Here is a 16,626-nt window from a genome sequence, read left to right on the forward strand (position 1 = left end):
ACTAGCCCCCTGACTGTGAGCACGCCCTCAGTACTAGCCCCCTGACAGTGAGCACGCCCTCAGTACTAGCCCCAGACTGTGTGTACGCCCTCAGTACTAGCCCCTGACTGTGGGCACGCCCTCAGTACTAGCCTCTGACTGTGAGCACGCCCTCAGTACTAGCCCCAGACTGTGAGCATGCCCTCAGTACTAGCCCCAGACTGTGAGCACGCCCTCAGTACTAGCCCCAGACTGTGAGCATGCCCTCAGTACTAGCCCCAGACTGTGAGCACGCCCTCAGTACTAGCCCCAGACTGTGAGCACGCCCTCAGTACTAGCCCCTGACTGTGAGCACACCCTCAGTACTAGCCCCAGACTGTGAGCACGCCCTCAGTACTAGCCCCAGATTGTGAGCACGCCTTCAGCACTGCCTCTGAGAAAAAAAAATCTCATCTGTCTTAAACGAGAAACCCCTTATTTTTAAACTGTCTCCTAGTTCTAGTCTCACCAAGAAGGGAGAACATCCTTTCAGCATCCACTCTCAAGACCCCTCAGGATCTTATATGTTTCAATAAGATCAGCTCCCAGTCTTCTAAACTCCCACCTATCCTTATGAGATAAAGCCCAGGATTCCTCACTGAACCTTCTCTGAACTGCTTCTAACGCATTAAAGTCCTTTCTTAAACAAGGAGACCAAGCTGTACACAGTACTCCAGATGTGGTCTCACCAACACCCTGTACAACTGGAGTAAAACATCCCTATTTTTTTATCCCATTCCCCTTTGCAATAAACAACAACAGTCCATTTGCCTTCCAAATCACTTGCTGTACCTGCATACTAACTTTTTTGTGTTTCATGTACCAGGACACCCAGATTCCTCTGTACCACAGAGTTCTGCAATGTCACTCCATTTAAATAATTTGCTGCTTTTCTATTCTTCCTGCCAAAGTGGATGTGTTCACATTTTCCCACATTATACTCCATCTGCCAAATTTTTGCCCACCCGCTTAACCTGCCTATATCCCTTTGCGGACTCCTTATGTCTTCTTCACAACTTACTCTCCTACCTATCTTCATGTCATCAGCAAACATACATTCGGTCCCTTCGTTTAGTCATTGATATGGATTGTATATAGTGGAGGCCCCAGCACTGACCCTTGTGGCACTCCACTTGCCATCCAGAAGATGAATCATTTATGTCTTCTAATTTTTTTCTCTTAGAGGACTGTGAGACTGTGAAATTCCTTTTTTGTATTCGTTGATGGGATGTGGGCTTCGCTGGCTAGGCCAGCATTTATTGCCCATCCCTAATTGCCCTTTTTCAGAGGGCATTTGAGAGTCAACCACATTGCTGTAGGTCTGGAGTCACATGTAGACCAGACCAGGTAAGGATGGCAGATTTCCTTCCCTAAAGGACATTAGTGAACCAGATGGTTTTTTAACACCAATCAATGATATTTTCATGGTCACCATTACTGAGACCAGCTTTATAATTCCAGATTCATTAATTGAATTCAAATTCCACCAGCTGCCAGGATGCCTGTGTTCCCAGAGCATCAGCCTGGGTCTCTGGATTACTAGTCCTCTTCTCTGCCCGAGAGAGCAGTGGAGGCCAGGTCATTGACTATTTTTAATGCAGAGTTAGATAGATTCTTGATTAACAAAAAGAGTCAAAGGGTATAGGGGGTGCAGGAAAGCAGAGTTGAGGCTAGGATCTTATCAAATAGATCAGGCTTGAGGGGCCGAATGGCCCACTGTTTCTAATTCATATGCCCTTTGGACAATGTGGCACGCCCTCACTACCGCCCCTCCGACAGTGCAGAGCCTCCTCACTACCACCCCTCTGACAGTGCAGCAGACCCTCACTACCGCCCTCCGACAGTGTGGCACTCCCTCACTACCACCCTCCGACAGTGCAGCACACCCTCACTACCGCCCTCCGACAGTGTGGCACTCCCTCACTACCACCCCCCGACAGTGCAGCACACCCTCACTACCGCCCTCTGCCAGTGTGGCACTCTCTCACTACCACCCCTCCGACAGTGCAGCACACCCTCACTACCGCCCTCCGACAGTGTGGCACTCTCTCACTACCACCCCTCCAACAGTGCAGCACACCCTCACTACCGCCCTCCGACAGTGTGGCACTCTCTCACTACCACCCCTCCGACAGTGCAGCACACCCTCACTACCGCCCTGCGACAGTGCAGCACGCCCTCACTACCGCCCTCCGACAGTGCAGCACACCCTCACTACCGCCCTCCGACAGTGTGGCACACCCTCACTACCACCCCGCCGACAGTGCAGCACGCCCTCACTACCACCCTCCGACAGTGTGGCACTCCCTCACTACCGCCCTCCGACAGTGCAGCACGCCCTCACTACCGCCCTCCGACAATGTGGCACACCCTCACTACCGCCCTCTGACAGTGCAGAGCCTCCTCACTACCACCCTCCGACAGTGTGGCACACCCTCACTACCGCCCTCCGACAGTGCAGCACGCCCTCACTACCGCCCTCCGACAGTGCAGCACGCCCTCACTACCGCCCTCCGACAGTGTGGCACGCCCTCACTACCGCCCTCCGACAGTGCAGCACGCCCTCACTACCGCCCTCCGACAGTGCAGCACACCCTCACTACCGCCCTCCGACAGTGTGGCACTCCCTCACTACCACCCCGCCGACAGTGCAGCACGCCCTCACTACCGCCCTCCGACAGTGCGGCACTCCCTCACTACCGCCCTCCGACAGTGCAGCACGCCCTCACTACCGCCCTCCGACAATGTGGCACGCCCTCACTACCGCCCTCCGACAGTGCAGCACGCCCTCACTACCGCCCTCCGTCAGTGCAGCACACCTTCACTACCGCCCTCCGACAGTGTGGCACTCCCTCACTACCACCCCGCTGACAGTGCAGCACGCCCTCACTACCACCCTCCGACAGTGCGGCACTCCCTCACTACCGCCCTCCGACAGTGCAGCACGCCCTCACTACCGCCCTCCGACAATGTGGCACGCCCTCACTACCGCCCTCCGACAGTGTGGCACGCCCTCACTACCGCCCTCTGACAGTGCGGCCCACCTTAATACTGCCCCTCCGACAGTGTGGCACACCCTCACTACTGCCCTCCGACAATGTGGCACACCCTCACTACCACCCTCCGACAGTGCAGAGCCTCCTCACTACCACCCTCCGACAGTGTGGCATGCCCTCACTACTGCCCTCCGACAGTGCGGCACGCCCTCACTACCACCCCTCCAACAGTGCAGCACGCCCTCACTACCGCCCTCCAACAGTGCGGCACGCCCTCACTACCGCTCTCCGACAGTGCGGCACACCCTCACTACCGCCCTCCAACAGTGTGACACTCCCTCACTACCGCCCCTCCGACAGTGCAGAGCCTCCTCACTACCACCCTCCGACAGTGCGGCACACCCTCACTACCGCCCTCTGACAGTGTGACACACCCTCACTACCACCCTCCGACAGTGTGGCACTCCCTCACTACCGCCCCTCCGACAGTGTGGCACTCCCTCACTACTGCCCTCCGACAGTGTGGCACGCCCTCACTACCGCCCTCCGACAGTGTGGCACGCCCTCACTACCGCCCCTCCGACAGTGTGGCACTCCCTCACTACCGCCCCTCCAACAGTGTGGCACTCCCTCACTACCACCCTCCGACAGTGTGTTACTCCCTCACTACCGCCCTCCGACAGTGTGGCACTCCCTCACTACCGCCCCTCCGACAGTGTGGCACTCCCTCACTACCACCCTCCGACAGTGCAGCATGCCCTCACTACCACCCCTCCGACAGTGTGGCACTCCCTCACTACCGCCCTCCGACAGTGTGGCACTCCCTCACAACCGCCCCTCCGACAGTGTGGCACTCCCTCACTACCACCCTCCGACACTGTGGCACTCCCTCACTACCGCCCCTCCGACAGTGTGGCACTCCCTCACAACTGCCCCTCCGACAGTGTGGCACTCCCTCACAACTGCCCCTCCAACAGTGCAGAGCCTCCTCAGTACTGCCCCTCTGACAGTGCAGCACGCCCTCAGATCTGCACTGGAAGTGTGAGCCTGGTTTATGCACTGAAGTCCCAGTACCACAATCCTGTGACTTGGGAGGGATTGCTACACACTTAGCCACAGCTTTCATATCAGAATAAACTACCTTTTACAAACCTTGTTGAATGCACCCTGTAAGTGTTAAGTATTCATTAGTGCAAAAAGCATCGACAAGTTGCAGGTAAACATCTTATTTTATTTATAATAAAAAAAATTCAACTGTTTTCTCCTCAATTTTTAATAAACGGTACTTCAATGTTAGCTGCTGTCTCCTGGATCTGGATTTCTGCCCTCAGCGTGAGCTTAGTGATGGGCTGGGCAATAACTGAGGAGGGGTCAGGAGATTCTTTACACAGGAGAGGTAGGGAGGAGAACAGAGGTTTCTCAAAGTGGAGGAGGGGAGAAATGAAGCACAAGCTTCTTTATGATTAATTATGATAATCACTGTGCCAGGTGACAAATGAGCTTCTGCACACAAAGTCATTGCGAAGTGTCACAAACTATCACAAGAGCTCATCATCGAAGCAAACCGGTACCCCAGCACTGATTATATTTGGGGGTTATAAGGGTTGTGTGCCGGATGTTTGAGGCTTTGGGGTTAAGTGCCCTTTAATCCTCCAGCTGAAGGACAGGATGAGGCAGAAGAACACATTACATGGTAGAACCTAAAGGTGTAGAAGTCAATTTGTGGTGTTGGTTTAGGGATTATCGCAGCACAATCCTCTCTCTCACCAATTTGCATTAAGATGAAGTTTCCATGGATGCGCCCAAAGTCCACCGATGGCCCCTTTAATAACATCGGCTTCTGTTCCCGCTCACTGTGTGGTCAGCTTCGAAGGGTTCTGAAGTGACAGCTGGAGGTGTTAGGATTCCATACACAAAACGTTAGATGGGATTGCAGCTAATCCAACCCATCGATAAATATCCTCGTCAAGAGATCTGTCTCTTTGACAGACGGTCATCCTCGAGTCCAGCAACTAAATTCAGATGGGGAGACGAGGGGGGATTTGGGGGGGGGGGTTGGGGGGGGGGGGGGGGGGGGTGGTTGGGGGGGCGGGGGGGGGGGGGGGGGGGTTGGGGGGGCGGGGGGGGGGGGGAGCGGGTGGAGAGAGAAAAAAAACACAAAAAAAGCTCAAAAGGGAGTGGCCGAAGGACTCGGCTTGGGCTAATCCAGGGGCTCCTGTTTTATTCTGATTGTTGTTGGTGTGAGCTGCAAACGTTTCTCCTGACGATACAGCACGTATTCACTGAACTGAGAGGAATCTACTCCACCCCCACAGGACGCCACCACATGAAATCCCTTGTGTAGCAATCGCTCAAGAACCTGCGGAGAACAATCAGCAAATCAGTCATCACACACAAAAGACTTGGGAGCACAGGAGGAGTCTATTCGGCCCATCCACTTGTGCCAGCTTTTTGAAAGAGCTGAACAACTAGAAAAAAAGAACCCATCAGCCTCACTTCTCTGTTCTTTCACTATAACCCTGCAAATTCTTCCCTTGCAAGTATTTATCCAATTCCTTTTTGAAAGTTACTGTTGAATCTTTCAAGCAGCGCATTGCAGATCACAACAACTTTCCCCTTAAGAAAATTCTCACCCCCCCTCTGGCCCTTTTGCCAGTTCCATATACTCTGGTTACCTGTTTTCTTTCTAGTTAACAGCGTTTCTGTCTATCCACTCGTTCAAAAGGCCTCAGCTTTTAACATCTTTCTTAAAATCTCCTTTTAACCTTCATTGCTCTCAGGAGAATGATTCCAGTTTCCCCACAAAGTCGAAGACCCTCATCCCCAGTATCATTCTGATAAATGTCTTCTGCAACCTGTCTAAATCCTTCACATTCTTCAAGTTAAAAAGAAAAAAATTAATTAAAATTCTCCAATCGCCATGTAGGGATCTCAACCTGCATTCTCAGGATCACTAGTCCAGTAACTTAACCATTACACCAATGTAACCTGCACTAGTCATTGTGGTGCACGAGTTGTCAGCGGACAGGAGTTCGAATTCCACCATTGTAAATTGCAAACCTGAATAAATCTGGTCATTTGCAGGTTGGCAGTAGGAGAAATGACTATGAAGACATTGGATTGTCATAAAAACCCAACTGGATCACCAATATTCTCAGGAACTTTGCACCTTATGCCGTTTGGGGCTTCGGCTACACGGATGTGATGAGACCAGGGCTGGTCAGTTAGGTGGAGAGACTGGAGTAGGTTAAAGGGGGATTCAGTAGAGATGCATACAAAATCATTAGGGGTTTTGATGAAGTAAATAAGGAGGAACTGTTTCCAGCAGCAGGGGGTTGGTAACCGAGGGGCACAGATAGAAGCTAATCAGCAAAGTAATCGGGGGCAGCAAGAGTTGTGATCTGGGGGTGGAAGCAAGTTCATAGTAATTTTCAAAAGAGAATTGGATAAATATTTGTAGAGGAAAATTTGCAGGACTATGGGGAAAGAACAGGGGTATGGGAGTAACTGGATAGCTCTTCCAGCACAGGCACGATAGACTCTAATGGGCTCCTATTCTGCTGTAAGACTCTATGGTCTGTGGGAAGGCCAAGGAATTGTATGTATAAATAGGACAAGTACAAAGTACTGATATAGGCTGCTTTACAGTCAGATCTCAAGCTGCAGTACAAAGTACTGATACAGGCTGCTTTACAGTCAGATCTCAAGCTGCAGCCTTGAACAGAACAAAATTATATAGGGCCTGGAATAAAATGTGTTAAAAGTGAAAAAGAAAATCATTATGATCAATTAAAGTCAAAAGTGGTGGGAAAAAAAAGCCTCTGACACTCGGTTACTGTGTTATTGGGGCAGACGTGGAGAGCTAGAAGTCACTGGGACCACATATTCTTCTCTTCAGAAACCAAACCTGTCTGAAGAGACTTGTTAAGAGGCTGTGTGACCCCAGGTAACCTCCATCCAGCTTCCGAAACTTCATTTCCCTGACACCTGAGGCCCTGATTAAACGCACCAAACACAGAGAGATATTACAGAGAGGCAGCGAGCAGTAATGGGAATAGATACATGCACAGACAGAATTCACTAACACAACAAAGCCTCCAAATTATTATCCATGGATGTAATGCTACCAATGACGGACTTTTGATCTAAATGATTCAGCATCTTTGTGAGAATTGCAAGAAAAGGAACATTAATAGTAGCACTGTGTCGAGTCCTGGTCTCCTCATGTGGGTGAGTTATATAGGGGGCTGGGAACAGGTTCAGAGGAGAAACCCTGGAATGAAACAAACTTTAACATGATCCTAACAGGATTAGAGTTGGGAATCTTTACTCCAGAAAAGTGTGGACTTCAGGGAGATTTGATTGGGGTCTTTAATGAAAAGATGAGATTTTTTTTTTCCCCATGTGCAGAGGCTATTCAAGTGAGATAGGTTACAGAAGACAAGTTAGTTGCATATAGAATGAGGTTAGAAGTCGGTCAGCCTCTGGAACAAGTGCAGGGCCCTGTATGATTCAGAAGGGAGCAGGAGAAATCCCTGATTGTGGCCATGAGGAAGATTGGTACCGAGTGAGAGATCGCCCAGTCACAGCAATTTCCCTGAACTTGGTTGATCACTTTCAGGAGTTGGAAATGAAATTCCCAGCATTTTCCAAAATTGGCTGATGATTTTTCTTGCTTCTGTTTTGCCTCTCCCAAGGAGTTGGGTAACAGGATGGACTAAGGATGTGTTGGGAGGGATAAGAAGCAGAAGTTACCCCATGACAGTATAGGACAAGCTCACTGCACCATCTGCTCTCTTCCTGCTCTCCGTTTTGTTTGTTTCTACTACATGGATTAGATAGAAAGTAAAGCTCCCTCTACACTGACCCCATCAAACATTCCCAGGACAGGTACAGCACGGGGTTAGAGACAGAGTAAAGCTCCCTCTACATTACTCAATATTTAATTTCTGTTTCCAATGCCCTATATTGCATTGGAAATGGACATGTTGATATTTCTCATAACATCCAGCCCCTGGAATGAGATTGCCAATTTAATACCAATTAATAACAGCTTAGAAGTGGTTTTGATTGTATCCCATACCCACAAGGATTAGGTTGGCATTACCCACTTTGCATCTGTACAGTCCGCAGGTAAGACCCCATCAGCCTGCCGAGGGTCAGAGTAATGAAAAGCCAATGTCTGACCAACCCCAGGGACACATGTTAAACTGCAAAAAGCAGGAACCTTTTCTTAGTTTGCTCCTGTGTTTACAGAAGAGGCAGATCTTTAAAAGCAGACATGCAGTAAGAAATCTGTCAAGTTAAATGAAGGTCTGCATTTTGTAGGTGGGGGTGGTGGCACTATATATAGATAAGCAAGGAGGAGACCAATTACACTCTACAGTGTCGCCCCATTTTAGAAAGGGCATTGCAGCCATGAAAAAGGTGCAGTGAAGATTCACTGAGTTGGTACCAAGGCTGGGAACGTGGAGTTAGTATGAGAGACTTCAAACCAAGGCTGTATTATCTGGAGAACAGAAAATGAAGAAGGAAATGAAGGAAGGGTTTGAGAGGGTAAATCCTCGCCACTGATCAGTAACTAGATAATGAAGGGTCTCCTGATTCATACAGTTTTGGATTTCCACGATGGTAGTTGCACATTATATACATTCACATCAAGGGATCTGTGTGCACTGATCAGCTGGAGGGCACCATTAAGTGGTATTTAGTTTGGCAAACTCCTGTTTCCTCTCAGAGCAGCCCAACATCTGCTTAACATTTGGTGCATGGTTCAAAGATGGAACAGATGGAATCAATATAGACCCACCAATCGAACAACTTCAAATGCAGCCAGAAAAATAAATGCAACCGGCCCTCTCACAGCAGAGTGAGAGCCACACCTGGTAGAATTGCCAGCCTTACCTGTGATGTGGCAAAGGTTTCATTGATGGAAATGTCTGGAGAAGTTCACAGTTCCTAATGGATGTTTGTGTCCAAGGATGGGGGAGGAGAGGATGCTTTGTGGAGGGAGCAGATATTAGTGCTGTTGTGTTGTGCCTCCTTGGGTAATTGAGATTGCAGGAATGTTGAATTTTCTCATGAAATACAAGAGCCACCGTTTAAAAAAGGGGAAGTGCACTGACCTCAGACACAAAATTGCAAAGTGGAAAACTCAGCTTGCGGACAGCTCATGCAAAACTTCCTTCGCAAAGTCATTGCTGTCATAGTACCTCGGTCCCTACAGAACCATAGAATGGGGCCATTCGGCCCATCAAGCTAGTGCCGGCTCTCCAAGAGCGGTTTAGCTAGTCCCGTTCTCCCTCAAGTGTCTGTCCAATTCTCTTTTGAAAGCCTGGATTTAATCTGCCTCCACCACACTTTCAGGCAGTGCATTACAGATCCTAACCACTCGCTGTGGAAGAAAACCTTTTCCCCATGTCGCTGTTACATCTTTTGCCAATTCCCTTAAATTTTTGTCCTCTGATCCTCAATGTTTCTGCCGATGGGAACAGCTTCTTCCAATCTACTCTGTCCAGACCCCTAAGGAACACCTTTCTCAAATCTCCTCACAGCTCTCTTTTCTCTTTAAAGAGAACAGTCCCAGCTTTTCAATCTATCCACGTAACTAAAGCTCCACATCCCTGGACTCATTCTAATAAAGTAAATTGTGCTCTCAACCTGTTCTGCCACCTTCACTAATCTCTGCACTTATAACTCGCCTCTGCTCCTGCACCCATTTTGGAATTGTACCCTTATATTGCCTCTACTTGTTCTTCCTACCAAAATGAACCGTGGATGTTGCCATATAAGTCGACCATTGAAGTCTTGAAAAATCCCTCCAAAAACAGGGTCAACTTATACACCAAGTATAGAAGTGAACCACCGTGTGGGTGGGATGGTCACCACTTTGAAATGTCTTCAGCATCCAATGCAAAGAGTGGACACGTTTTAAATTCCCGCGCATCTTCACAATACAGCCCATGTCACCTCTTTAATTCCTTGTGCTCGGTTATAAAGTATTGGTAAGTAAAACATGCATTTGTGGGGTGAAAAATTGAGACTGACTTCTAATGTGACTATAGCATGTCATGGCTGAAAAGGAGAGTGGGGGGGTCAACTTACACACAGAGTATATGCAAAAAACATGACTTTTCAGGCTGGAAAATTGGATCATCTTATATACCAGATCAACTTATACACCATGATTTCTGGTATCAATTCACACTTCTCTGTATTAAACTTCATCTGCCGCCAGTTTGCCCATTCTACCAGCCCAAGTCCTTTTGAATCTGTCACTATCCTCCTCACAGCTCACTGTATTCCCAAACTTTGGGCAATGTGCAACTTTTGAAATTATGCCCTGTACCCCCAAGCCTAGGTCATTAATATATCAAGAAAAGCAGTGGTCCTAGTCCCTACCTTGTGGGAACATGACTACATAACTTCCTCCAGTCTGAAAAACAACTGCTCACCACAACTACAAAAGCAAAATACTGCGGATGTTTGAAATCTGAAATCTGGGGAGGCGGTGGTGTAATGGTAATGTCACCAGACTAGTAATCCAGAGGCCTCAGCTAATGCTTTCGAGACGTGGGTTCGAATCCTACTACAGCAGCTGGTGGAATTCAAATTCAGTTAATAAATCCAGAATATAAAGCTAGTTTTGGTAATAGTGATCATAAAACCATTGTCAATTGTCGTTAAAAACCCATCTGGTTCAATAATGAACTTTAGGGAAGGAAATCTGCTGTCCTTACCTGTCTGGCCTACATGTAACTCCAGACCCACAGCAATGTGGCTGATTCTTAACTGCCCCCTGAAATGGCCTAGCAAGCCACTCAGTTGTATCAAACTGCTACAAAGTCACAAAAAAGGAATGACACCAGACAGACTAGCCAGCATTGACCAAGGCACCGGCATTTATTGCCCATCCCTAGTTGCCCTTGAGAAGGTGGTGGTGAGCTGCCTTCTTGATCCGCTGCAGTCCATGTGGAGGGAGTTCCAGGATTTTGACCCAGCGACAGTGAAGGAACGGTGATATATTTCCAAGTCAGGATGGTGAGTGACTTGGAGGGGAACTTCTAGGTGGTGGTGTTCCCATTTATCTGCTGCCCTTGTCCTTCTAGATGGTAGTGGTCGTGGGTTTAGAAGGTGCAGCCAAAGAAGCCTTGATGAATTCCTGCAGTGCATCTTGTAGATGGTACACACTGCTGCTACTGTGCGTTGATGGTGGAGAGAGTGAATGTTTGTGGATGTGGTGCCAATCAAGTGGGCTGCTTTGTCCTGGATGGTGTCGAGCTTCTTGAGTGTTGTGGGAGCCGCACTCATCCAGGCAAGTGGGGAGTATTCCATCACACTCCTGACTTATGCCTTGTAGATAGTGGACAGACTTTGGGGAGTCAGGAGTTGAGTTACTCATCACATGATTCCTAACCTCTGACCTGCTCTTGTAGCCACAGTATTTATATGGCTAGTCCAGTTCAGGTTCTGGTCAATGGTAACCCACAGGATGTTGATAGAAGGGGATTCAGTGATGGTAATGCCATTGAACATCAAGGGGTGATGGTTGAATTCTCTCTTGTTGGAGATGGTCATTGCCTGACACTTGTGTGGTGTGAATGTTACTTGCCACTTGTCAGCCCAAGCCTGGATACTGTCCAGGTCTTGCTGCATTTGGACATGGGCTGCTTCAGTATCTGAGGAGTCACGAATGGTGCTGAACATTGTGTAATCATCAGTGAGCATCCCCACTTCTGACCTTATGATGGAAGGAAGGTGATTGGTGAAGCAGCTGAAGGTGGTTGGGCCGAGGACACTAACCTGAGGAAATGAGGGAACCAACAAGAGGGAAAAACCTTCTTGACCTCATCCCCGTCTATAACAGTAGTAGAAGTGACCACCGCACAGTCCTTGTGGAGACAAAGTCCCACTTTCACATTGAGGATACCCTCCATTGTGTTGTGTGGATCTATCACAGAACTAGCAACTCAAGTCTGGGCATCCATCAGCAGCAGAATTGTACTCAACGGCAATCTTTAACCTCATGGCCCAGCATATCCCCCACTTTCCCATTACCATCAAGCCAGGGGATCAACCCTGGTTCAATGAAGAGTGCAGGAGGGCATGTCAGGAGCAGCACCAGGCATACCTAAAAATGAAGTGTCAACCTGGTGAAGCTACAACACAGGACTACTTGCATTCCAAACAGCATAAGCAGCAGGTGATAGACAGAGCTAAGTGTACCCCCCAACTAACAGATCAGATCTAAGTTCTGCACTCCTGCCACATCCAGTCGTGAATGGTGGTGGGCAATTATACAACTCACTGGAGGAGGAGCTCCACAAATATCCCCATCCTCAATGATGGAGGAGCCCAGCACATCAGTGCAAAAGATAAGGCTGAAACATTTGCCACAATTTTCAGCCAGAAGTGCCGAGTGGATGATTCATCTCGGTCTCCTCCGGAGGTCCCCAGCATCACAGATGCCAGTCTTCAGCCAATTCAATTCACTCCACGTGATATCAAGAAACGGCTGAAGGCACTGGATGCTGCAAAGGCTATGGGCCCTGACAATATTCCAGCAATAGTACTGAAGACTTGTGCTCCAGAACTTGCCGTGCCCCTAGCCAAGCTGTTCCAGCACAGCTGCAACACTGGCATCTACCCGGCTATGTGGAAAATTACCCAGGTATGTCCTGTACACAAAAAGCAGGACAAATCCAACCCGGACGATTACCGCCCCATTAGTCTACTCTCCATCATCAGTAAAGTGAATGGAAAGGGTCGTTGACAGTGCTATCAAGTGACACTTGCTTAGCAATAACCTGCTCACTGATGCTCAGTTTGGGTTCCACAAGGGTCACTCAGCTCCTGACCTCATTAGAGCCTTGGTTCAAACGTGGACAAAAGAGCTGAACTCTGCAGGTGAGGTGAAAGTGACGGCCCTTGACATCAAGGCAGCATTTGACCGAGTGTGGCATCAAGGAGCCCTAGCAAAACTGGAGTCAATGGGAATCGGGGAAAACTCTCCACTGGTTGGAGTCATACCTAGCACAAAGGAAGATGGTTGTGGTTGTTGGAGGTCAGTCATCTCAGCTCCAGGACATCACTGCAGGAGTTCCTCAGGGTAGTGTCCTCGGCCCAACCATCTTCAGCTGCTTCATCAATGACCTTCCTTCCATCATAAGGTCAGAAGTGGGGATGTTCGCTGATGATTGCACAATGTTCAGCACCATTTGCAACTCCTCAGATACTGAAGCAGTCCATGTCCAAATGCAGCAAGACCTGGACAATATCCAGGCTTGGGCTGAAAACTGGCAAGTAACATTCATGCCACATAAGTGCCAGGCAATGACCATCTCCAACAAGAGAGAATCTGACCATCACCCATCATCGTTGACATTCAATAGCATCACCATCACTGAATCCCCCACTATCAACATCCTGGGGGTTACCATTGACCAGAAACTGAACTGGACTAGCCATATAAATACTGGGGCTACAAGAGCAGGTCAGAGATTAGGGATCCTGGAGTGAGTAACTCACCTCCTGACTCCCCAAAGCCTGTCCACCATCCACAAAGCACAAGTCAGGAGTGTGATGGAATACTCCCCACTTGCCTGGATGAGTGCAGCTCCCACAACACTCAAGAAGCTTGACACCATCCAGGACAAAGCAGCTGCTTGATTGGCACCACATCCACAAACATTCACTCCCTCCACCACCGATGCACAGTGGCAGCAGTGTGTGTACCATCTACAAGATGCACTGCAGGAACTCACCAAGGCTCCTTAGACAGCACCTTCCAAACCCACGACCACTACCATCTAGAAGGACAAGAGCAGCAGATAGATGGGAACACCACCACCTGCAAGTTCCCCTCCAAGTCACTCACCATCCTGACTTGGAAATATATCACCGTTCCTTCACTGTCACTGGGTCAAAATCCTGGAACTCCCTCCCTAACAGCACTGTGGGTGTACCTACACCACATGGACTGCAGCGGTTCCAGAGCAAGGCCCATCATCGCCTTCTCAAGGGCAAATGGGATGGGCAATAAGTATTGGCCAAGCCAGTGAAGCCCACATCCTCTCATTGAATAGAAAAAATGCTGGACATGTTTAGCAGGTCAGGCAGTAAATGTTGGAGGGAAACAGAGTTATTGTTTTAGAGCAGAAACCTTTCCAGCATTTTCTGTTTTTATTTTGTTCACCACTATTCTCAGTTTCCTGTCACACATGCTAACTTCATCTCCATGCTGCCATTGTCCCATTTATTCCATGGGACTTTGCAGGAAAATCTATTTTGTGTGTAAAAGTATCTCAAGCACTGATGTCCAAGTGCTCTTATGCCTACGTGTGTCTCTGACACACTGATGTCACAGTGCCCTGGTGTGTGCATAGCTCTGACTGGCCTTCTGCTGAAAGCCATTCTAAAATCCTTGATCATTATTCCCCACTTAAATTATTGTGTGCGGCTCTGTGCTGTCAGTCTTCCAACTGCTCTTTCAAAACCCATTCATCACATAGACGCACAGAGGTTTGGCAGGTTGCAAGTGAACAGAGACAGTAGCCGCAAACCCCAGTGTTGGCGCAGTTTAGAATAGTTACCATAAAGAAAACTTGACACCCCCGAGGCGAGGCCAAGACCAAGACCAGCCCTTACCTGGACTGAGTTGAGCCGGCAGTATCCATTGATCGGAAAGCGTATGACATGTGTGGGGTCCTGGTTCCACCCGGCGTTTACAGAGTTGCACATGACATCCCCGGTCTCAGGGAAAATATCCTCTATGAGTGACTTCTCTCCACTCAGGCTGATGCGCTCTCCTAGGTCAGGGGTTACCCTCAGCACCAGACACTCACAGGGCTGCGAGGACTTTCGGTGTTCCTTTTCCTGTTTCCACCTCTCCAGTTCTCTCACCATGGGTTGTAACTGGTAATACTTTGCTTCTTCATATAACAGGCCAAAATCCTGCAAAAGAGACATTTCATTTCACACCTTTTCTTTTGTTCCCAAGTTTTCTGCTCAGGTAGGAGGAGGAGTGGACCATTCAGATAGGAGGAGGAGTGGGCCATTCTGATAGGAGGAGGAGTGGGCCATTCTGATAGGAGGAGGAGTGGGCCATTCTGATAGGAGGAGAAATGGGCCATTCTGATAGGAGGAGGAGTGGGCCATTCGGATAGAAGGAGGAGTGGGCCATTCGGATAGGAGGAGGAGTGGGCCATTCGGATAGGAGGAGGAGTGGACCATTCGGATAGGAGGAGGAGTGGACCATTCAGATAGGAGGAGGAGTGGGCCATTCTGATAGGAGGAGGAGTGGGCCATTCTGATAGGAGGAGGAGTGGGCCATTCTGATAGGAGGAGAAATGGGCCATTCTGATAGGAGGAGGAGTGGGCCATTCGGATAGAAGGAGGAGTGGGCCATTCGGATAGGAGGAGGAGTGGGCCATTCGGATAGGAGGAGGAGTGGACCATTCGGATAGGAGGAGGAGTGGACCATTCTGATAGAAGGAGGAATGGGCCATTCAGATAGGAGGAGGAGTGGACCATTCGGATAGGAGGAGGAATGGGCCATTCAGATAGGAGGAGGAGTGGGCCATTTGGATAGGAGGAGGAGTGGGCCATTCTGATAGGAGGAGAAATGGGCCATTCTGATAGGAGGAGGAGTGGGCCATTCGGATAGAAGGAAGAGTGGGCCATTCGGATAGGAGGAGGAGTGGGCCATTCGGATAGGAGGAGGAGTGGACCATTCGGATAGGAGGAGGAGTGGACCATTCTGATAGAAGGAGGAATGGGCCATTCAGATAGGAGGAGGAGTGGACCATTCGGATAGGAGGAGGAATGGGCCATTCTGATAGGAGGAGGAGTGGGCCATTCTGATAGGAGGAGGAGTGGGCCATTCGGATAGGAGGAGGAGTGGGCCATTCGGATAGGAGGAGGAGTGGGCCATTCTGATAGGAGGAGGAGTGGGCCATTCTGATAGGAGGAGGAGTGGGCCATTCTGATAGGAGGAAGTGTGGGCCATTCTGATAGGAGGAGGAATGGGCCATTCTGATAGGAGGAGGAGTGGGCCATTCTGATAGGAGGAGGAGTGGGCCATTCTGATAGGAGGAGGAGTGGGCCATTCAGATAGGAGGAGGAGTGGGCCATTCTGATAGGAGGAGTGGGCCATTCTGATAGGAGGAGGAGTGGGCCATTCTGATAGGAGGAGGAGTGGGCCATTCTGATAGGAGGAGGAGTGGGCCATTCTGATAGGAGGAGGAGTGGGCCATTCTGATAGGAGGAGGAGTGGGCCTTCAGCTGCTTGAGCCTGCTCCATTATTCCACAGCACAGAACAGAAACAAGCCATCCAGCCTCACACTAGTGTTAATGCTCCACATGAGATCTTTCACCTTATTTCATCCAATCCTACCAATGAGATCATGGTGACGTGTACTTCAATTTCATTTACCCAGTCTTTGATCCATATCCCTTGACACTCCCAAAGAAATCTAACTCTAGCTGTTTCATCAGAATGATGTAGAGACTAAAAGAGTAAAATAATGAGGACAGGTTTCACAGAATAGTGTTGGATTCCCTCAGCTTTAGAAGATTAAGGGGCGATCGAATAGAGTTTGTGGTGACTGAAGG

The 16,626-nt window shown here is 49.2% G+C and overlaps 1 protein-coding gene across 1 annotated transcript in view; it reads right to left on the reverse strand.

Moving 5' to 3' along the window:
- Positions 1-5,145: 5,145 nt before the first annotated feature.
- LOC121280234 (BTB/POZ domain-containing protein kctd15) overlaps positions 5,146-16,626 on the reverse strand; it is a 54,864-nt gene continuing 43,383 nt past the window's right edge. The window contains exons 5-6 of the mRNA XM_041192007.1: positions 14,661-14,966; positions 5,146-5,373 (exon numbers count right to left, since the gene is read on the reverse strand). Of these exons, the coding sequence (XP_041047941.1) occupies positions 5,215-5,373; positions 14,661-14,966 (465 nt within the window). The 3' untranslated portion in view covers positions 5,146-5,214. The remainder of the gene's footprint in view (positions 5,374-14,660; positions 14,967-16,626) is intronic.

This window comes from Carcharodon carcharias, chromosome 7 (assembly GCF_017639515.1).
Source record: "Carcharodon carcharias isolate sCarCar2 chromosome 7, sCarCar2.pri, whole genome shotgun sequence".
Taxonomy (NCBI): domain Eukaryota; kingdom Metazoa; phylum Chordata; class Chondrichthyes; order Lamniformes; family Lamnidae; genus Carcharodon; species Carcharodon carcharias.